The 23,113-nt window shown below is 48.1% G+C and overlaps 1 protein-coding gene and 1 long non-coding RNA gene across 7 annotated transcripts in view; one reads left to right on the top strand and one right to left on the bottom strand.

The window, feature by feature from the left end:
- Positions 1 to 7,744, bottom strand: part of ADCY9 (adenylate cyclase 9) — a 96,881-nt gene extending 89,137 nt beyond the window's left edge. For all 3 annotated transcript variants that reach the window (XR_012634607.1, XM_074919598.1, XM_074919599.1), the window contains exon 1: positions 5,232 to 7,744. Coding sequence is in view for 2 of the 3 variants with exons in the window: in XM_074919598.1 (XP_074775699.1) it covers positions 5,232 to 6,930 (1,699 nt within the window). In the remaining variant the exon portion in view is untranslated. The remainder of the gene's footprint in view (positions 1 to 5,231) is intronic.
- A 422-nt stretch (positions 7,745 to 8,166) lies between these two features.
- On the top strand, positions 8,167 to 17,839 carry LOC141966463 (uncharacterized). 4 transcript variants are annotated; one of them, XR_012634593.1, is made up of 3 exons: positions 8,167 to 8,271; positions 8,609 to 8,692; positions 16,516 to 17,839. It is a non-coding gene; the product is annotated as an uncharacterized LOC141966463 (long non-coding RNA). The 4 variants fall into 4 exon arrangements; XR_012634591.1 differs by lacking the exon at positions 16,516 to 17,839 and adding an exon at positions 14,076 to 16,331; XR_012634592.1 differs by lacking the exons at positions 8,167 to 8,271; positions 16,516 to 17,839 and adding exons at positions 8,434 to 8,464; positions 14,076 to 16,331.
- The last annotated feature ends 5,274 nt before the right edge of the window (positions 17,840 to 23,113 follow it).

Below are 23,113 nucleotides of genomic sequence, written 5' to 3'. Positions count from 1 at the left end.
CAGAATTTTGTTTTGTGGGAAAATGGAAATACATACACATGCCTACTTCATTACCACTTAAAAAAAAAAAAATTACATTTGTTCTATCAATTGTTACCAGACCATCATATTAGTATCAGAACACATGAAATCGAGAATTGCAATGTCTGTCACAAGCAAGTTCAATAAATATAAAAAGCCAGTATCTAAAGGTTTACATTTATAGAACATGATTAAGTTAGAGGTTGAATGGGAAGACCTGTACAGGAGCTGGCAAGATACAAGACAAGCACCCTAAGCTTCTGCACTCACCCCTCAAAACACGCACTTCTTAGACTAAAGCTGCTCTTAGCTGAACCACAGGGTAAAGCTGAATCTGTGCAGAGCGCTCTGCAGGGCTGTCCTTCTAGATTTACACTACTCTCAGCAGGCTGGGCTCAAAAAAGGTAAGGAAAACTTTCATCATATCTTTCATCTACCTATGAATTTCCAGAAGCACATGACAGTCACGGGTCCTCTGCACGCAGGTCTAGTAAAAGACAGAAAGATGGGACAGTGCTGGCTGGGTGTAATCATGGTCTCCCCTGATCGGCCACAGAGGGGAGGGAAGGGGAGAAAGATTCAACGACTTGCCTCTTCACAACCTTATCTGAGACTTTTGTCTTTCAGAAACACCCACACTGTGCTGCTTGTAATCCAAACCTGAAGCAGCAGCAGAGTATCAGGTCACCGGGCAGAGCTGTATCCCATGGTCTGCCAAGGGAAAAGCATCCCAGCAGTCACAGGTTGCCACCACGTAAAGAGCTAGGCTATTTATGGAGAAATAACAGCCTTGAATTGCATTTAAAGGTTTTAATATTGAGTAAAACAGTGACTTTAATAACTGATCTGCTTTATTTTAAAAAATGTTTAAAATTAAATCAGATATTAAAAGAAACATGGAGAACAGTGAAAGACAATACAGTAAGCTGCAGATCTTTGATATGCTTTATCAGGCACAGCCACCAGTTGCTAGAATGAACCGGTGGATTTTCACATAGTAAGTGCTGCAAAAGTTGGACCTTCCCTCTGAAGCCATCAACGACCCAGTTTGGTTAGCAGGGTGACAGAGTGCCCAAGATCCACTCACATTTTTTCCATGATGAAGCAAATGACAAAATCAGAGAGAAAAAGCATGTCTGTATCTTCAAGGGCTTCTAACAGAAATTCAGTACTACAGCCAGTCCTTGAGGCAAACTGAACAAGGAGGTGTCTTGCTGCAGAAAGTTCAGGAATTATTTTAATGGAAACTTCAATAACCATGACTCTTATTAGAGTATCAGCACACATACAAATGTCCCAAATGAAACCATGGTTCTGCTGCACTGTGCTCTGTAAACACAGGGAAAGCATTCTTGCCCCAACACGCTTACGTATTTTCAGCACTCAAAAAAAGATGCCGGTGACCCTGGTATTTCTGGAAGAGTTGCTGGCTGGCTGGCAAACAGCAATATTGTGACCTCCTAAGTAACAAGAAAGAAATGCAAACCACCAAGAAGAACAGAGCAAAACAAAAATACTTTCATAAGCAGAACTTTTTATATCCTGAGAAAAGATCTGACTCAGTGTTCAGAAGGGACACATTAACATGTATTATGTGACTCTCAGTATCTCGTAGTCTTCAATAAATTTACTAGGAAGCACAGCAAGAAAACAGAAAAAGTTAGTTGTCTCAGATCTTATGGCAAAATAATTATGGAAGATATAACTGAACTGATGTCTAGGGTTTATCTGTGGACTTCAAAAAATCACCACAACATTGCTCTCCTGCATTCCCCTCGCATCCAAGGGGATCAGGTGCTGTGAAAACAGATGGCCTAAGCCAGCAAAAAACAAACAGTAGTCACAATCAGGCAAAACCACTGTAAGGTCCTCAATGGCTTGCTCTCTTTGTTGGTTTGGTTTAGACACCATCTACTTAGTTCGTAAGTCAGAAACAGGAGGGAACATACCAGGGCCCACTTCTTGCAATAAGAAACCAAGGAAGCAAAGGAAAACAAAAAGATATTTTCATCCTAAGATTTCAGTGTGAACCACAAAACAGCACAGGGAAAGAGAAATTTGGTTTTGCCTCATCTATTCAGAGAAGAGAAAAGCAGCACTAGGACAACTCAGGGTACACCTACATTAGTATTTCAAACAGAATGGGGAGCATGGTTTTGAAGCAGTTTGCCCAATTCACTCCCATGTATCCTGCCTCAGTGCACACTGGAGAGCTGTGCCTCAAGTCCTTCTGGGTGAACTGAGCCAAAAGACCAGCTCCAGGAGCACGCTTGATGTGCTCCAACCACAGAGGTACTTTTGTTCAAAGACCCAGTCCAAAACTAGTCTTAGGCAGAAGTCCTGAAATGTGCATAACGTGGACACTGAGTCCTCAGCACCTCCCATTTTGCTCCATAAAGAGTTTACTTGAGCATGTTGACTTAGCCTCAGAAAGATAACTATGGCTACTGCAGCAGCTCAAACAATTAAGAGATAATATACTAGACATACAACATAAAAAATAGGATATCATTAAGATACCAAAGGTTGAAAGGAAGCTGAGAAGTGAAGTACCGGTAGGAAAACAAAGCTTATGTCTGTTATCTCCACAGCTTTCATACTTGAAAAGAGGAGGACATATGACATAATTAAACAACCACAACAAACTTCCTCTTCTCTATCACTACTATCAATGAATTCTCAGGGAAAATAGTAAAGCAAAGCTTGGCACAGGACAATTAAGAGGTGGAATCTCAGTTTACTCTTAAAACTGAGAGCTGCTCCTTAACAAAACCCTCCCCTGCAGCAGGCTCTAGAAGCCAGCCTGTGGCATTGCTGTTAAGACTGCTTTTATCATTGCCTTTTTTTTTTTCCCTGATGCCATTTACCTATCAGCCAAGTCATCTGACTGCAGAACAAAGTACCGAGGAAACGGGAAAAAACGGGCAACCCTGTAGCATCCACCATGTGCCCCTGAGGGTCTGGGCATGGGAAGGAAAGGGACTACCCATGCCACATACCTGCGGATAAAGGTGGCCATGGCAGAGGTCTGCTTGGTCCAAAAGTACACACAAGACTCTGATTTCTATAACTATGTAAGACATTGATTAAAAAATGGAAGCTAATTACAGTTCCACAACAAAATACAGAAGGAGAAGGGGAAAAAAGCCCAACCCAACCCATATTCCTTGTTAAAGTAATTCTTCCCACATGCTCCTGTTGCTTTCATAGCTAGGTTTCAGGGTAAGAAGAGACCATGAAAATGTCAGTCCACAAAGCATACTTCATCTGATCTAGACTGGGTTTCACTTTGTTCATCTGTAGTGCCCCGGCTAAAGCAGGACCTGTGCAAGGCATTCAAAGCTGCAAAAACCGGACCGTTCTACTGACAGGACACAGCAGCCTATGCTCTCTTGCAATAAATGTAACCAAGGACAGAACAGAAGTCTGAGAAAGATCATGAAAAAAACCACTCGCAGCATGGGATATAATCACTCTACACAGTGCTCTTGCGATGTCCTAGAAAATATAAACGAATTAATAAAAATATTTAAGAGCAGTATCGTCAGTCTCCACAAGTAAGTTCATGTCATTTTGTGATTAATGATATTGAGTACAGTTATAAATTTAGCAAAAATAGTTAATTACATTTGTTGCTACAACATAGCCTTCACACTGCATCTGGCTGTAAAGGTAGATGGAAGAGGGAAATAACTCAGGGTTGTTTCTCTACAACCTAATCAATTTATTTTCCACAGAACAACAAGACTCAGCTTAGAGTAATGGAGAAACTATGACTGACCCTTTTTTTCTTGAAAGCACGCTTCCACTGAAATACATCAGTGTCAACAGTTTTCAAAGAAATTAACTGAATTTGTATAACTAAACAGAAAGCCAAAGCCCAGGGACACACATCTGCTTCATTTCTACGGTTTCCAGCCACCAATGTCACTGTCGATATTTCTCCTCCCCGTAAGCCTCATTTCAGCCCTGTTGCCATATGCATGCAGACAGCTAGCTCACCAAAAATAAGTATTTGTGTCACATCAAAATAAGCACCTGCCACAGGCGAGCAGACTGCCATTACTGCTTCTACCACTGTTTTGCAACACTCTCCCCCCCCCCCCCGTCCCCGTCCTTACTCGCTGACCTTTCTACAACCATCCTGGCCTCATTCTGTATTTGTTGTAACAAATATCTCTTTCCTCCATCACAATGCTGTCCTATGAGTCCTTCAGTTTCTTCCACTCTGTTTTCCATGCTTACTTTATAAAAAAAGTACGTTTATAAACGGAACAAATAAACTCACATAGCATAAGAGGGTTTGCAACATATTCCACTCCCATTCTGATTTGGCTGCTCCCCACCTTGGGCTACAAGCACTGCAGACAACCGTACCTCTGCGAGACAAAGGCACCGCACTAAAGAGACACAGCTTTTACTAACGAGACAATTAAACTCTCAGCATGTACAGTCCTTCTGCGCGCGTTTCCAAGTGCTGCTAGAAAGCAGTCAAGGGTTTCATTTCAAAATGAATACTCTGTAGAAAAGAGAAAATCGGACCCTTAGCCAAGCCATAAGAGGAACCGAAAGATCCCTCGTTTTCTTTTCCGATGGGCAAATTTGCAGTTTCATCCCCAAATCTTTAGAGCTGCAGAAACCAGAGCATCTGCCAGCTCACTGAACCACCTGAGTAACTTTTTCCAGCCTAACTTTGAACTGTAACAACTTGCTATATCAAACTGCCAAATCTACAGTGCTCATTTCTTTCTGTGAATCCAGCTGTCATTTTTCCCAAATGCCTTCGCAGTCCCAACTCTCCCAATGCCAAAAAAAACTTTTCACAGATATACATAATTTTGCAAAACACATATGCTCTATGTATGGCACATGAAGTCAATTAACAAGTTTACTTACTGAATTAAAGGATGACACACAACAGTAAAACACAAACCTCTTGCAGACAGCAAACACATTAACCTTCTCCTCCCTATGATGTGATACTCTCACAAGAAGCGCTAAGGAGTTCTGAAGTCTAAGTACTTTTTGAGTACCCCAGATCTTTCATGCTTATCTCTGTAGCATTTTTTATTCCGTAATTCCCATCGCGTATCTGATCACCAGCATGCAGAGTTAAATGTACAACGTGTTAAATTTGCAAGTCAGTAAACACAAAACATGCACCAGGGAAAATATATTCCCTTATGAAAGAAAAAAAAAACAGCATGTACCTTTTAACTGGTCGGCTACCACACTCTGACCAACTCGTTCAATCACCCTTCCATCCTCCATTTCATAGCGATCATCCAAGTATTTTGCAGTGGCTTCTGAAATATGGACTTTTCCAGCCACCCCGAGCTGCTCCATCAGATTGGCCAAATTGACATCGTTGGACCACACATCGAACTTGAATCTCCTCATTCCCAAAATGCCACACAGGACTGTCCCAGTATGAACACCCACTCTCATGTTCACCATTTCTTTTTTCTCTTGGCAAAACTGCTCAATAGCTTTAATCATTCCTAAGCCCATCTCGATGCAGCAGTAAGCGTGATCTGCCCGGGGCTCTGGGCAGCCAGCTACGCAGTAGTAACAGTCTCCCAAAGTGCTTATCTTCTCACATTTAGTGTCCTCACACAGACGGTCAAAACGTCCAAAGAGGTCATTCAGGAGTCCCACCAGAGCGTGGGCAGATTTATTGGCACTCATTTTTGTGAAGCCAACAATATCTGCGAACAAAATGCTCACTTGCTCTATCTGCTGCATTTTAAAGGGACGGAATATTATGGGGGTTTTCTGTATGGAGGGCTTCTTCTTCCTGTTTTTGGGGCTTGAGGTGGAATGACGTTTGATGGAGTTTTCACTTTCATCATCCCCCTGCTTCATTAAGTCATCGGCTATTATTCTTGGCATAACAGAATGAATCATCCTCTCTTTCAGGGCTTTTTCCACTTCCAAGTCTTTTCCATGCATGATGGATTGCCCCACTTTCAGGAATGTGCTTCTCGATCTGACTTCGGACATGATAAATAAATGAATACCGATGGCGTGGATGCAGATGTGCAGGAAGGCTTTACTCAACAGCTCCCAGTAAACCGCACCGGTTCCGAGAGGTGCAAAACAGTTCTCATCGCGGAAGTGATAACCAAAGGTCTCAAAGAGGACCGAGTAAGACAGTCCCAGAAACAAGCTTAAATACAAGGGTAAGTGCATCACCGTGTAAAGCAACAAGAGCACTTCAATACACATAGAAAAACTGCCTACTTGAGAAAGACAAGTGTCAGTGGGATTTGCCGGGGCAGTCTGATTGGACGTGTCACCACTTCCTGAGATAGGTTTCAGAGTCTGGAACTGCGGAGCAAGAGTCAAAGCAAAAACCAGGAGGGTGAGTATCAGCGAAGTCCATACGTAATGGCGGGCATAAGTCTTAGTGAAAGTGAACACAAAAAACACTACACATACCAAGAGGAAGCACAGAGCCGGCACCATGAAAACAATCAGTTTCTCTCTCATGTGAATGCCGAAGTAGATGCCCCAGAGAAGGCAGGCCACGCCGATGTAGAAGAGGGCATAGCGAAACCTGCGCTGGGTCTGCGGGAAGCATCTCTCCATGCAAGCCTCTTCTAGGTTGTTGGAGTCGAACTTGGGGTTCCACCACTTGGAAGAGGCCCTCTCGAAGAGCTGCGGCAGCTTCTTCGGCCGGCGGAGGCCGGGGCCGCTGCTGCCACCTCCGCCGGCTCGGCGGGTGCCCCCCGACTCCCCCGAGCTGCAGCTGGAGGAGATGCTGTACTTGCAGTGCTTGGAAGAGGAGCAGCCCTGGTGCTGCTTGGGGTTGATTTTCACCGTCACGCTGTTGCTGTCCCCGCTGGAGTCGCAGCTCACCTCGGTGCTGTGGTGATGCAGCAGCTGCTGGTGCGGTGGGGAAGCCATGTTGTCAATTCCTCCTGAAGAGCCCGCTCAGGAGTTGGGTCTCTCGGGCTGGGAAAGCCACCGGGCTCCTCGGAGAGTGGCCTCTAGTCTCCTCCCGCCGCCACCGCCGCCTGCGCGGAGGGGCGGCCGGGCAGCGCCGCGGCGTTTCGCCGCTCGCCGGGCTCGGCACGCAGGGCACTGGGGCGCGGGCAGCCCCACATAGTCCCCTCGCCTCGCACGCCTCCGCCGGCCGGGCAGGGCCGGGGCTGCCGCCCGCCGCTGGCCCCGCTCCCGCAGCCCTGCCGAGGCGCGGGGCGGGCGGCCGCTCGCTCAGTCCCGCGGGGGGGACGCCGGGCCCCCGCCGGGAGGGGACCGCTCCTCCATGTCGGCTGCAGCTGGCCGCGGCTTCCTCCCCGCGCCCGCCGGGCAGCGCTCCCCTCACGGCCGCCGCCAAGGGGCCGGCTCCCGCCGCGCCGCCCCCTCCCTCCCTCGCCCGCCCAGCCGGGACGGCACCGGCGGCCGCCCCCCGCCGGCCTGCGCGGCCCTCCCGCCGCTCCCCGCCAACGGGGCCTTGGGCCCTCGGCCGCCCCGCGCTTTCCTGGCGCCGCGGGCAGCGCCCGGGCGAGACAGCGAGTACCCCTGCGGCGCCCCTCAGCCCCGGCGCGGGGCTTGGCCGCTGCCGCCTCCCGCTCTCTCCCTCCTCCTCCTCGCCTGCCCGGGGCCGGTCCCGTCACCCCTCCCGGCGGGGTGGTGCCGCGCCGCCGCGGGGAGCTCCGTGCCCTGGCGGGGCCCGGCCCGCCCGCCTGCGCGCCGCCGTGTGAGGGGAGGGAAGGGAACCGCGCGGCGGGGGCGCGCTCAGGCGCGGGCGGCCGCCGCCACCATCTTCCTCGGGGGGGGGGGGAGATTCGGGGGGGCTGCGGGCGCGCGCCCCCTTCGGCCAATGGGGCGCGGCGCCGCGGCGGGAGCGCGCACAACCCCCCCCGCCCGGCCTGAGGGGCGCGGGCCGGTCCCCGCCGGGACGCTCCGCCCGGCCCGCGCGCCCCTTCCCCTCCGGGCCGGGGCGGGAGTTGTCCCTCCGTGAGGCAGCGACGCCCCCTCGCCGCGGGCGGGCAGGGCTGACAGCGACGGGACGGGGCAACCGGGCGGCTCCCTCAGGCTGCGCCCCGTCCCTCGCCGCGCCGCCGCCCGCCTTCCCCCAGCGACCGGTCCCTCCGCTGGTCCCGCCGCCGCTTTTAGGGCCGCGTTTGTTGGGGGGGGCCCGGGGAAGCGCCGCCGTTGGCACGGCTGACATTGGCCATGCGCAAACAACATGTACTTCAGCAAACAATTCAGCCTTTCCGCAGCCTCCTGGAAACTTGATGGGTTATTTTTCTCTTCTCCTCTTTCTTCGCTTGTTTATAACTGACGCTATCTCGCCTGCACGGCTCCCTCAGTTTTGTTATCTCTTCCTCCCAGATGGCCCGTATCTTTCCCTCCTTTGCAGGGTTTCTCTCTGCGCTTGCCTCTGCTCCTTCCCCTGCTCTTCACAGTTCTCCATCCCTCACCCTGCTCACAGGTGATGTTCCCAAGCGCTCGGTCCCACCAGCTTCTCCTCACCCCGCGCCCCTCAGCCCTTTCTCTCCCTTGTCCGCTTTCTCCCCGCAGCCGCCCGGGCCCTGATGTGCCTCCCGCTCCCCTAAACCCCTTCACTGTTTTCCAGGTGAGCCTTTCCCAGCGGCCCTTCCTCCAGCGGCGCTTCTTACCCGACAGCGAGTCCCTTCCCCTCCGGAGATGACACCGTTTGGTAAAACACACTCACTTTCTTTTAAAATAGCAGTAGAAAATACGTGACTGCACATTTACTGGAACTGAAACCTGTATTTTTTTTCCATTCCCTTTGTAAAGATATTACTTATTGTGCACCAACCATGCTGTAAAATGTGTTTTTATTATCGTTATTATTATTTTGAAGAAATGTGTATTTTCTGATGTACTCAAATACCAAAATAATCTATAACAAAAAAGTCCAATCAATAGCGGTAATTGTTTTGGGTTTGCTATGACAGAGCTGTCTCGAATTCCAACTAATGGCGCAGCTGATCAATATTTTATAGCGAGTGCTGCTTACCATGCCACTCTTCCGTAAACATTGTTAGGAAGCAAGAAATCCCTTAGCTGACAGAGCAGAAGCGAAGGATGGCCTCCTGGGCTTGGCTATTAATTGATAAATTTACTAAGACTTCTTTGCAACCTTTTTATTGATTCTAAACGTACTTTAAGTTACATTTTACTTCATAAAGGATGATGAATTTATTTAACCTGGAGGATTAAATAAGTGCAACACTTCCAGGGATTCAAAGACATTGTAGAAATTTGGAGGAAAAAGGAAAAAAGTTTTTTACCTCAATGGCAAAGAATTGAAGGTAAAACTACATGTGCTTTTTAACTTTGTTCTGTAAACTTATATGATTTATCTTGTTGTAGAGATTGGGTGATTTGAACTTTGAGGTGTGAGAGGTACTGGAACTCCAGCACAAGTTTTTGTAGCCTTTCTTTTTATGATTGTATTGGCTTATTATCCTTACTCAGCTGCCAGTCTGGATCCACTGCATTTCCTTAACACTCCTCCGAAAAGAGCTAAAATACGGGGGGGGGGGGGGGGGGGGGAAGAGGAAATTATTTAAGCCCTTATTGTTTCTAATGATTTACCACTGAGTATGTGGTTGAAAAGAACACCAGGGTACATTTTCCTCCAACTGAAGATGTGACTTTTCCTCTGATACCAAAAAAGTCATGATTTCCTTCAGTTCTTTGGTCCAGGGTGATTAAGAGGTGGTAAATAAGTAAAACGTGTTTGCCTAGAGTGTAGTAAAAGTTGGGGGCCTTCAGTTTGGTATTTATTCCTGAAACTTGCTTGGGTAGGCTTTAATTTTCATCTAAAATGAAGATGCGGGATGGTTACCTTCATTCAGGGTAAAACGCTGGGCGGTGGTTTGTGTGTGTAGAGCAGTAAGGGTGCCCGGGCGGCGGTTCAGGGCTGTGTGTGCTGCACAGAGAGTTCACGGGCACGGGTGGGCGCATGCGGCCAGAGGCTGCTCACGCCTTTCCCTGCGTGCACGCAGAAGAGAGCGACGCTTCGGGCGTGGGGGTGCGTGTGTGCGGGAGGCAGAGGACAGGCAGGGGCACAACTCTGAGAAGCAAGAGAAGTGTGTTTTGTTCCCCCTGTGCTCAGTAAAGCAGGACTTTGTATGGCCTTAGAATAAACAGAATCACATCAAAGATACTGGCTACATCACAAGTTTTAACTAATTGACCCACATGATCCCAAATTTTGTCTGGCTACTAGTCAGAGACTGCTTTTGATCTCCACTGATGAAGTAGTCTCTTTCCCAGCTTTCGTTTACTGTCTTGAAGGACAGTGAAATGGGACTGAAGAAGACATCTGACTTGCCAAAACCCTCCTTTGGTAAGCTTCAGATCCTGATTTTGAGACTGTTCAGAATCCTTGCTCCCCCGAGGAAGTTCCCACTAGGTTTGTTACTTGTAGACTCCCATCCTGCTCATCCTTTTGATCTTTTGGGTGAAAACCTCACCCAACACTCACCAGCCCAGCCATTCCCCAGCTGCCTCTGTCACGTTCACTGTGTACCTAGCAGGGAGCACCGTTACCTTGGAGCCGCTTTTGTCAACTCTGCGCCAGCTGGGAAGGACCTAGTGCTGCCTCCTGAAAGACTGAATTTTTAAAGTCAGGTGTTGTGTCATGGACACTACTACTCTTTCATTTTGCTTTTGTCATGAAGATTTTTCTGCATTGGATTCAAGAAGCAGATTAAATACATGTAAGCAGTAATCAAGAAATGCTAGTGATGCTTGTATATATTTCAAGTGTGAGTAGAATTTGTCTTAGAGGGCAAGAAGTGGTTTGAAGTTGTATCTGTTATTTTCCCCCCTGCATTCTGATTTGTTTTTATCCAGGAGGAGTTTAACTCCATGGAATATAATACCCCCAGCACGTCCCTCTAAGGCAAGAATCTGTGTGGGTAATGTTTGTAGCATCCCTTACAGCAGATGCTTCCTCTTGCTCACTTTCTAAGCAACCCCAGTTAGCACATCTTGGTAGAGCTGGGAGCTACAACACAGTGTTGATTTCGAGTCCCGGGTTCATTTTAGTGTCTGGTAGTTTGCAGTTGTGCTGTTTTCCTGCAGAGATCTCTGACCACCCTTCTAAAATACTCTGTGACGGGTTTCCTTTCTCAGAGATCGAGTGAGGGGAAATATTTGACAGAGCAATAGCTGGGCAAATGCGTATCCTACTTGCACATTTCTTTTAACTTGTTGCCACAAAATATACATATTTAGTCTATAGAATTGGATTTACTTCCCTTCTCAGAGGCACAGCTTTGTCAGCTCTAACGATTAGCTTTTGTTTGACGTTCATAATATTGTACTTCGTTTATCTGATGGAGCTGTGTGGAACTATTTAGGGGGGTTCTGAAGTGTGACAACCCACATGATGCTTTTTTAGACTTCACAAACCGCCTTCACGAGGCAGAAGAATATGACATGGGAACTGCTGGCTAGAACAACGGCGCATATTAATCCCAATGTAGTTGGTGGAGTTGGGGAGCAGGAATGCTGTTTAGAAGTTTGTGGCTTTTATTGTACGTTGTCAAAGGAAAACTTACAGCCTGAAAGGAAAGGCATCCTGGATGCCATGGGTGGAGACTATGGATCCTGTCTGGCTCTGCAAGCAGCATAAATATTGGAGGAAAATGTGTTAAAACCTGTTTCATCCATCCACAGACAGAAAGGCTCAAGTGAGACAGCCCAGATGCCCCATTCCCTGCTTTCCTACCTTAATAAATAGCAGGATCTCACTTTCTGACAAACTTCTGTGTCTGCATCCTTGCAGATGTGTGCAGCATTCACTATGAGCTTTGTTTTAAATCCTGGTAACCTCTAGGTGAAAGAACTCTTGTTATGGATTTAAAAAAAATCCAACAGCTTTTCTGAATTCTGTTCACAGACTAACGGGTAAACATTAGCAAATATTTTGGAGGATTGTTACTTCTCCATGGTTTTTAAAATTAGAAAAGTATCATGATGCTTATTTCACTTTTCCATAAAAGAAGAGCACAAGGATTACCTTTGACATCTTTTCCATATGAAGCCACGGAAGCTGAGTAAGTGGTGCATTCTTCTCACTTCCTCAGGGGAGCCAGGTTGGTTTTGTGTTCTGTATTTTCATCCTTCTGAAACTGCAGTTCATATTATTCATATTACTGGCACCATTTCATCCCCCAGATGGGATGCACAGATAAAATAAGCGAGTAAGCAGTAGAAGAGCTTTTTATGGGACTTGGACCTCCAGAGGAAGGATAAAACCTGGCCCAGGTGAGTGGGGATCACTGGGTTCTCCTTGCAGGCCGTGTGGTCATGGCCTTCTATGCTGAAAGCAGTTCAGACTGTACCACCATACAATTGGCAAAATGTCTGCCACCAGGAGGTGGCTTCACTCAAATATACATTTCTGTAAGATGAAGACAAAATTTATTGCTCATTCCATTCATAACCAGAAGTTCCCCTGGCTTGCCAAGCTGCTGAATCAGCTTGGGTACCTCACCCTTGAGTCAGCAAAGCCTGAAATAGAAACTTGCTCTGTTTCCGAAGAGAGGAAGTACCACTGTTGTCTGAAAATACAGCCACATCTAACATGCTTTTGTACCTATGAACACTCGGTGGAAGAACTTGCATGACACTCTGCTTCTTTTTTTTTTTTTTTAAAAAAAAAAAGGTGTTTTCTTACTTGAAATAGGAGTGTTAAGATTGCTATGGATGGGGCTGTCTGGGTGTGGAAGCACCAAGGAATAAACAGCAGGAGAACTGCACAAGCAGCAGTCATTGATGTCACTAGACCAGCCCAGCACCAGGCCCCCACTCCATCTACTTGCAGCCTCTTGGGACATTCAAATTAGGGAGACAAGGGACTGGCTACAGCCAGGCTAAAGCAAAGGCTTAATCCATTAAGAAATGATGACAAGAAGACAGGCTAGAAGCTATAAAACACTGACTGGAGATCAGCTACAGCAGCGCTCACCCGGGATTCCCAAAGGAGAGTTGAGTCACTCTTGCTGCCATGCTGTAACTCCGCTTTAGCACAGCGTAAAATAGCAAAAAACAGTGAAAATGACCAACAGTTGTAGTCAAATAGTGGGAAGCGACACTGTAAAGTCATCAGCAGGACTTCCATGAGTAGGTGGCAGGCAGTGCAAAGGCATATAAAAATAGCCCTTATGTGATACAAATTAGGGAGGAGTTTCTGTGGGAAGATCCTGAGGGAAAAGGGGAGTTCTCTTTTACAGGAGCCATAAAAGGACCCTCAGGACTAAATTATTCTAAACTAGACTAACTGTTCAGAACTAAACTAGCCTAAACTATTCATATAGTTTACTTAACTTGCAGTCAAGTTTCCTTGTAGGATTACACTTGGTACGGGATTTTCCTGCAGGACTATAATATAGAGGAAACGATACGGATTTGGAAAAATTGTCATTTCTGCAATGGCTGTGAACATTGCAATGCATGATTTTACCGTTTTCTGATTTTTTGCAACAGTGCAGTTGCAAATTGCAACACGTTTTATATTTGATGTTTTGGATTATTCCACTGAAAAGAGGTGGGGATGCAACTTTACCAGCACAATTGCAGGCTTATGCAATCATCCTGTGCACACGCCGCTGGTTTGGAAGAAAGACCTGCTGCAAATCCACAGAAAACCCTAGCTAGGGGATTGTAAGTGCAGCAAGGAATTACACAACGTAAAACTTCTGCTGTGTGAGCACCAAGCCCTTTTTAAATTTAGGTTTTATAGGGAGAAGAGAATTGCTGTGGCATTTTTGTGACTTGATCCCTTGTCTTTGCAATAGAAAGGTGACCTCGAGCGCTGCTGAGCTGGGAATGGATCTGGTGAGAGCCATCGCTGTCTGAGCTGAGTAACAGAGCGTTCCCAACCGCATCCCCGAATAGATTCACTTTCTCTTCCCCTGGCTCAGGCTGTCGCAGTGTATTTTAACTACAGATCTGTTATTCTGCACTGTGGGTGCCAGAATCATTTAAGAAAAATAACCCAGCTCAGTAATATTGGATTTTTGGTGATTTTCTTTTTTCTTTTTTTTTTTTTTTCCCAGAAACGGTAGAAGAGAGCAGTCTTCTCAGCTATACCCGAGATGTCACCCATGTGGCTGCAATGCCAGTGCTGTCTAGGAATATAGATGACCCCCCACTACTCCAGCCAGAGCAGATATATCGGAGCAATTAGCAATGCTGTGACAAATGTGAAGTGGAAGGCATTGAGAAAGTCTTATAGAAATTTTTAGTTTGTATTTAAGATGGTTTCTACACACTTGTGTTCTATAAGCTCGGGAAAAATACACTGCTCCTGTCTGCAAATACAGGAACAAGTCATTATTTCCATTTATTGCTGTGGTGATAGGATTAACACTTTGATGAAAAAAGAAAAAATTAGACAGGGCAATTGGACCCCTGATATGTTAGTGTGGTGACTGAAATCAGGGTGGCCCAACGCAGTCCACTGATTATTACTGCTAGCTGATATATTTAGCATTTGTACTGATTAAAAACTGATTTAATTCTAAACTGGTTGCTGCTGCACTTCACGCTTTATGACTTAAAGGTTTTATTTATACTGCACAAAGAAAAGACGCCAGTAACAGATTATCATTGAGGTTTCAGAATCAAGTACTTAAAAATTTCAAAAAGGTGACACCAATTTTTAATATTTTGACACTCTTAAATAGTATCCATGGAGTGCTTGATTCCTGCTGAGTATTTGAGACTTTTGCAGGGCTGTCAATGGACCATGAGTGCAAAAAGAGCAGGGAACACCTTCCAAATAATCATGTTTAGAGCTGAACATGAATGCATGTTTCTGCCACGCGCCCAGCTCTGTTTCCAGGGAACAAGATGGGAAGAAATGTTGCTGAAAACACTGATGCATAACACTTTGGCAGAGATGGTTATCGCATCTCCTAGTCATTTTTACCTATGTTGCTGCCCTGACAACTGCAGTATATTATGGAAATAAAATGTGAAGTCACTCAGGTCTGGGTTCTGCTGTCTGTGGGCAAGACAAATACATAAGATGCCTTTTGACAGAAGTAAGAGAAAATGCATGCTTCTGCAATAAGGGAAAAATATTGCTGCTGGGGTACTGAAATCACAGCAAATATTTGTTAAACAGGTCAGCTGGGGACAAAACAAAGTGGCATATAGGATGTAATGAAAGGTCGTCGAGGGAGAAATTCAGTTCAACCCAGCAATTATTGACTAGATGCAATCAGGATTTAGGAACGGGGCCCTAATCCTTTTATAATCCGGGAATCTCCTTGAATTGGGTAATGGGAGTACCAGCAGTCACCCTTGATAAACAAAAACCAAATAACCCTCGTGTTTTGTGGCACGCAAAAAACTCTTAATGGCAATCAGGAAAAACCATAACCTGTCACAGGCTTTTAGGTAATTTCCCACCAAAGGTTTCCCCCAGGCTGCAGCTTTCGGAGGATCTGCGTGATCTGTACCTGGGTGCGAGAACTGCTCAGAGGTTATGTTTCAGTAGATTTGGGTAGCTGAGTTACTTACCAAAGGATATCTCGAAAAGAGAATTTGGTGCAGACCAAGTTGGCTTCTGTGCTACTATATGTGACCCCATCTTGTCACCACATGCATGAAAGTGCTCCACATATAGTCTGTTAATTTGGTGAATTATTTCCTAGAACACTTAGAAAACAAATCAAGGAGCTGAAATTGCCTCTCAGTATTTCTTCAGTCCAAACAAACAAACAAACAAGCAGATTGTGTGTCTTATGTGTCGAGTCAAAACATCTTGGTTATTAATATTAAACTCCTGGGTGCCTGGGGAACCTGCTCCTGAATAAGCTACAAAGCTGTATTGTGGCTGAAAATATTTTAAAAGTCATTCCACCACATGCAGCTGGTATTCCTGCAAGGTAGCAAGAGCATCCTCTGCTCTGCCCGGCGAGGAGGGCTGTGCGTGCGGCAACCGTGCGGTGCCAGCGGCCAGCTCGTGTGCCCACGCCTCGCTGGCCACCAGCCAGCCTGGGCCCCTGTGAGGACACGTCTGCCGAAGGGTGCCACACACTCCTGCGAATCCTTGTGGGAGACAGAGGCATGTGGCCGTGCAGAGAGGAAAAAGCTCCGACTGTAAACTGGGAAAGTGAGGGCTGAGAAGCAGATTTTTTGGACTAAGTGGCTTTTTCCTGTCTGCTTATTTCTCCTCTTTTACCATCCTCATTTCAGTTCCTTCCTCAGTTTTAGCTCCATGGAAGAGCAGAGAAAATATTCTATTCCCCTTTCATGGTTGTACCATATTTATTAAATCCCATTTTATATAACCCAAATAATGATTTCCATGGTTTATTTTTTATCTGTACCATTTAAGCTCTTTATCTGGATCTCCTTCTTCCTTTTCTTGTTGCGCTCTGTTCAAACTCAAGGCGCATGCCGTAGTCCTTTAGAGGCAATTTGCCTTGAATGGAGGTGTGTTGAATTTTAACCAGGTTTTCATCCTGCCCTGTCTTCCCTTCACAGCCATGCTGCTTAGACCAGGGGGCACCGAGTTTATCGCTTTGCTACAGCCTCAAACTTCTTCTTACAAGCCAGAAATGTGGGCAGGGCTCTCGCAGAGATTATCATCTTCCTAACCTCAGCCAGACTGCAAACCAGCCCGCAACCCACCTTCTTCCCCTAAACAAGCAGCGTGCTTCGCTAACCACAGAAACTTCAGCAACACGGAGTCACTGCCTTGATATTCCCGGCAAAGCACAGCATGGCACAGCACGGTATGGCGGCGATGCTTTAGCACCATTCCTGGGTCGATGTCTCTCTCTTGGAAGGAACAGAACTTCAGCCTGGAGCCCACCCCTGCTGCATCGCTCAGCGTCCTGCGAGAGGATGAACATGTAGAGTTTGGAGGCTGAGGTCTCATTTAAATTAGGCTGAAAAATTAACACCCCATTTATAGGAATAAAGGATGCTCCTGGTGCCTACAGATACTGCTTTATTTAGAAAAAGCAACCTAATCTATCAGACTGTGGTGGTAGAGGACTTTTATGTACAGCAAATAACTGTCTTTAATTAGCTTTATTTACACAGTAGATGTCAATGTTGAACTCTCTAAATTAAAAGGGCAGAATGTCCTTAGTGGAAAAAGTGATTTTTGAAGCCTTACAACTTAAAAACAGCAGGAAGGTTTTTGCTCAGGCTGCCTGGGGAGAAAAATCACCTTTGGCTCAACAAAACAGGAAGAATTTCAAGCCCACAGCAGAAGTTTTTCAAGAAACTAATGAAAATGGAAGATTATAGTTTAAACTATTTTGCAATCGCTGGCCCCAATCCTGCACTTTTCAGACGTGCTTAACTTTATATACATGGTTAGTTTTCCTGACCTGTACAGGATTATTTACATGTGTAGATATAAGTACATGTCTGAGTGTTTACAGAGTGGATTTTAAGCTACAGCATTTGTTACTGAAAAAAATGACATTATGTCAAGATCTCCATAATTGGCTCATTGAGATTCTTTATGTCAGGAAAAAAAAAAAAAAGCTGAGAAATTCAGGAATTAAGATTCCTGAGGCAGTCTCAGATCTGCTCCTTCATATGAATAAGATCTTTTTTTGTGCCAGATCACAGCACTGGGCCACAAAACTTATTTATCAGCTTTATATAAAAACCCAACACCTTTATATAGTTTGAATGTACTGCTCATAGGAAGATACTGTCTGCATTTCTTTCTGCTCTCTAATATATATCAAAGTTTTAAAAAGTATGTTTGGCCATGAGCTGAGACTGATATTTTTCCTCTCATCAATGGGAAGCAACTAATTGAAAATAAATTATTTTTAATTTTTAATTATTTTTTTTTTTTTTAATATCATGGGACTGTATTCTACCTGCCATGAAGCCACTTATTGAAACCTCCTGAAACAGGAATAAATCACCTCTGCAAACTGTAGTTCTGCCATTTATCGCCTTGTTTCTGTGCAGAAGCCAAACTGCCATTAAGCTGACTCACATTTTGGCATTTTGTGTTTATATACAAGATGACGATGTTTGCAAGCAATGGGAAAAAAAAAGTCGTTCATCGGCACTGCGGTCCTGGCAAAGTCTTTCCCTTCTCTGTGGCGGCAGCAGAGCCTGGGGACGTGGCCAGAGCCCCGGTCTGGCGCAGGGACTGTTGCTGTTGCTCTTTGCCACCCGGTGCCGGGTGAAGCCGGGGCGTTCCTGCAATTCCCCGGGTTTCACCCCAGACCCACTCCTCGGCCATCAGCGCCTGCTGTGTCCCCAGCTGTCCAGGCTCTGCAGCTGCCAGAGAGCCAGATCTCCCCGAATTTAGGCACGCCTGGTGCTTCCCCATCCCTCCCCGTTCACCCTGACCCTCTGACCCTGTGCGGTTCTGCCAGCATCCTTCATGGCTCTGAAAAGCCACCTTCGGCTCTCAGGACACTTTTCACTTGATCTTTATCATACCAGGTCCAAAATACTCCACATGGTATTCCTGGCACCAGTATCTTACTTGCCGTAGGATTTATTTTTCCTTGCTGCCCCTCTTTAGCTCCAAATCTCTCACCCTAAGTCTTATCTTGGATTTTTTTGCCTTTCCCCAGGCAATGTCAGGACTTTAAGGACCTGCTGTGGAAGGGACGGGGACGCTGGCCACACTGTTTCCAACCTGCCATGGCGTGGCATACCTAGCTCTATGTTGCTGTCACCCTGCCCTGTCTCTCCTGGCATTCCTGAGATTTTAACTGCAGCTTCTGTCTGTGTCTCAGTCCTGTCAGTCCTGGAAAGAGGCAGAGGAGGGTCCCCCTTCATCCCCCGCCAGCGTGGCTTCTCTCAGTGTCCTCTGGCCAAGGCTGACCCATCATCACCAGCCCCACGTCCCACCCCATGGCATCCTGCCTTGTCCTTCACTGGGGAAGAACCGCAGCTGGAATAACCCAGGTGGACACCTCCATGGGAAAACCCTCTGCCGTTGCAATAACCATCCCACCGTTCTGCTTTGCGCTTGTTGGCTCGGCTCTGCCACAGACCTCGGAGCTGCGCCAGGCCCAGTGGGAACAACAGCCAGGGCTGACACTTTGGGAGTGTTTGGCTGAGGTCAGGCACCGTTGACTGAAGCAGGAGCAGGTCTCAGCTGCTGAAAAACCCATCCAGGTCTGCTGCAAGGTGGAAACAAGTTAAACGCTTTATGTTGGGGCAGTTGCAACCTGTCATCAAGCTGAAAGCACAGAGCATTTGGTTTTCTGCTGATGGAGAGGAGTGGGGTTCTGTGGGCAGACCCAGAATTTCTCAACACTTCTTCAAAGTTTCTAAAATTCTTCAATTTTCTGCTTGAATGGGACAAAAAGATTTGTTGAAGCAGGATTAAATGTTTCATCTGGGGGTGCTGGCAAACATGGTGTGCCATGGCCCTGCCTATTCCTGGCGTCCCTGCGGGATGTGGGGTCCAAAGGCACCTCCCGGCTGTGCTGTGCTCCTCTGGCTGACGGAGGTGAAGGGGCCGAGCTGGAGGGAGCGTCTGGCTTCACAGGGCCAGCAGGGAGCTGGCACCCCTCCTGCCAGCACCCCGTCCCCAGGTCCCAGCAGCTCATCACAGTGTCAGCAGGTACCAAGAGCACCCGGCTCCCGGCCGCCCGGTGGGTTGAGGGCCCTCTCTGTGCTCCACTAATGATTTTACTGGGGTGCCTAGTGCTCATGTTCCCAGCTTTACCGACAAGTATCCTCCCTGGCAGAGCTTTAGCATTTAGCTCTGACTGGATATGGCTTGTACCCTACCCCAGTGCAGGCTACAAAGCAGCAAAGGAGTGAAGAAAGCATCAGGGACCAACTAGGTGAGCAAGTACCCGGAGCACAGCCTTGATTTTAGTCGCGGCTGGGGCTGCAGCTGCAGCTGACACGAAATTTCCATGGGTTGCAATGGGTCAGAGGCAGCTGGGGCTCCTTTCCTCCCTGCTTGAGCCCCCGCTGTTGGGAGCTGCGGACACAATTAAGGAGAAACAGCAACGTATGGGTCATGGGAAGAGGGAAAACAGGAGTGCTTGGCCAGCCGAAGAGGAAATGGTGGGACACAGATGTCCATGGAAAGCTGAAGCCACTTACAGAGGATGCATTTACTCCTGTTTCCTTCCACTATGGCTTAATTGCAATGTTTTTTAATGACAGGTAGGACAGGAGCTGGGCTTCTGCCTAAGCACTTCTCCGTCCTGCATAAAAGCTCTGAATTTAATATTAACAACAATTAATCACAGCTACCAGGAAGCAGACAGCAGCATTCCCTGCCTCCAGGAGCGCTGGGTTCACATCCTCAGCCCCATTAATTCCCATCTTCAGGCAAACAGCACTGGAGGGTCACCGGGAACAAGGGGCTTCCCGATCCTGCTGAATTTGGGTTCAGAGTTGAAGTGGTAGTGGCACTGGCACACCCTGCCCATCCTTTCTGACAGCCTTTGCTGTGAATACAGGTGGTTTCGGCCACTCTGTGTCTCTCCTGTGAGTAGGAAATGGCCGCTCACCGTCAGCTCACCCACCCGTGTATCATTTTCTCTCCCTGTGTCCTGAAAGACAGCTGGGATAATTCCAGGTCACAGCAGGCTGGCTGAGCTAGGTCAGATCTCAGGTTTGGCAGGACATTGCTGTATTTTTCCTGTTCTTGGTACCACAACTCCCTCTCTCATTAGTAGCACTAACTGCTCATTGCATATTTTGCATATATATATTAGTATTTCGGAACAGCTCATTTTTGCATCCTGTAATTAAATGACCACTAATGAACACGTTGTATAAGCAGCAGCCAAATGAGATAACCCGTATGGACATATATATAATAATTGCATGGGGATTCACTATAACATACACCAAACTGCCTCCCATGCTGCACAGGCTCTTGCCCGGGAGAAGGCAGCGTGTGAGCACCCAGCAATCTCTCCAGTCTCCCCAGTTGGAACTCTTCCAAATCTGAGCAGCAAAGTAGTGATGAAACCTGGGACCTGAGGGCTGGGGATGGTGTGAGCCAGGGTGCCCTCTGGGCCACAGAAAGCTTGGAAGTCCCAGAAAGGAGGGACTTGCATGACAGGAGGGTTTTGTTTGCTCCGGGGTCCATAAATGCTGGCTTGAGGCGGTGAGGTGAGCTGCTGCCAGTGGGGGGGGGTGCAGTGGGGAGGGCACCAGCCCCAGCACTGTGCCGGACACCAGGGTGGGCAGATTTTGGGGGCCACATGGGAAGGGAGCAAGTGGCTTCATAAACATGCCACGTCCACTGGGGTCTTGCAATTGCAGCACAGGGCATTTCGGGGGCAAGGTTTGGTGGGGTTTTGGCCCCAGCGGTGGGTGCAGGGGGACAGGAGGGGACAGGCTGGATGGGGATGGTGGCACAGGGAGACCTCCACTGTGCTGCAGGTGGAGCAGTGGGGCTCCTCCCCTGGCTCCCAACAGACCTTTACAGAGGTTTTAAGTCCTTTCCCCATGAAAGGGGCAATGAATCTCCACATTCCCTATATGCAGTCGCTGCTACCAGAAGGCACGTGCTCTGCCACAGAGTGCTTCTGGCTGCACAGGTGCGGAGTTCGGCTCATGACTGCAGGAATCTCTGGCCTTGAGCTCACAGCAAGAAAAACCAGTCTGCTCAGGCATCCCCTCCTTGTCTCTCCCTACAATGTGCAGTGTGATGCCTATAAAAACCCAGAAATCAAATTGACATAATCGCAAATGAGCCACAGGGATATGGAATATTTTCATCCCTGAAAGACAGTGATGCTGCTGAGTGGTTGACATTGTGGAGGGCAACCAAAGGGGATTGTAAACCCCTTGGCTTGTGTTTGACTATTGGCAATGCCACTGCCAGGCTCTGGGAGACCTTTGGGAAACGTGCTCGAGGCTCCCGTTGGCGGGAGCACCCTGGACACAGGCAGGATCTGGCCACCGCTGGGCTCTCAGCAGCACCAGTGGCTCTTCCCCAGCGATGTCTCTAAGATAAATGTTTCTCTTTTCCATCCAAGAGATACAGCAGAGCTGCTGCCAGCACCATGTCTCAGTGGAATCAGTTTTCGTTTTGCCAGGAGCGTTACCGGCTCATGATTCACATCTTTACAGCAGCTTTGGAAGGAAAATGTGCTTCTCACCAGGCAGACCTTCATGCACATTGAGATGCCACAGTTTTTCCAGACTTTCCAGAGGAAGCCACAGCCAAGTGAGACATTCCTTCTCCTCTTCCAGCTTTCTTGGAACAACCTTCTTTGATTAGTGAGTGAGACAGATAGTTGGAAAGACAGACAGACAGACAGGCCAGGCAGTAGGGTTATAATAAGCAGTTTGCATGAGCCCCAGCCTCCGATGGGGTGGTGCCTCCATCTGCCTCTTGCTGGGAGGCTGGTGAGAGCCCCTGTTGTTTGCTGTGGTCCCCAACCCCCTGCTCCTCCTCCATGGTCCGCAAATCTTTGTCCTCCTCCGCGGTCCCTAACCCCCTGCCCTCCTCCATGGCCCTTAATCCCCTGTTCTCTTCCACAGCCCTCAAGCCCCTTCCCTCCTCCATGGTCCCTGACCCCCTGCCCTCCTCCTTGGCCCTCAAGACCCTGCCCTCTGCTGTGGACCTGAACCCCCTGCCTTCCTCCGTGGTCCTGGACCCCCTGCCCTCTGCAGTGGTCCCCAATCCCCTTCCCTCCGCCGCGGACCTGGAGCCGGGTGGTGCAGGCCCTGCTCTGCAGCACTGCTCCTGCCCAGCTGCGGGTGCCTTCGCCTCCAGGGAGAGGACAGAGGCCGCATCCAGCGCTGCAGGGCTCAGCCAGAACATCCCTGCGGGGCAATCCCCGAGGCAGCAGCCAGGGCTGGCTGCCTGGCTGCGAACGTGATGCTGGAGGGAGGAGAAGCAGCCGTGGCGCAGAGCATCCCTGTGTGCTGCCGGCCCACCCTGCGCCGAGGCTGAGTCACGGGGCGGCGTGCCTGCCATGGCGCGCGTGGGCCCACGGCCGTGACTCAGCCCCACGGCTGCCAGCGCTCACCGCCAGCCCCGCGGCTCCCGCTTCTCCCGGGGCTTTGTGTCGGAGCCCCCGCGAGTGAATCAGAGCCGGCTTTGTGCCGGGCCCCGGGGGACTGTGGTCCCCGGGGTGGAGGGGAGGGTTGGCTTTTCTCT

This window comes from Athene noctua, chromosome 15, assembly GCF_965140245.1.
Source record: "Athene noctua chromosome 15, bAthNoc1.hap1.1, whole genome shotgun sequence".
Classification (NCBI taxonomy): Eukaryota; Metazoa; Chordata; class Aves; order Strigiformes; family Strigidae; genus Athene; species Athene noctua.
This window is presented reverse-complemented; position numbering and strand designations above follow the sequence as displayed.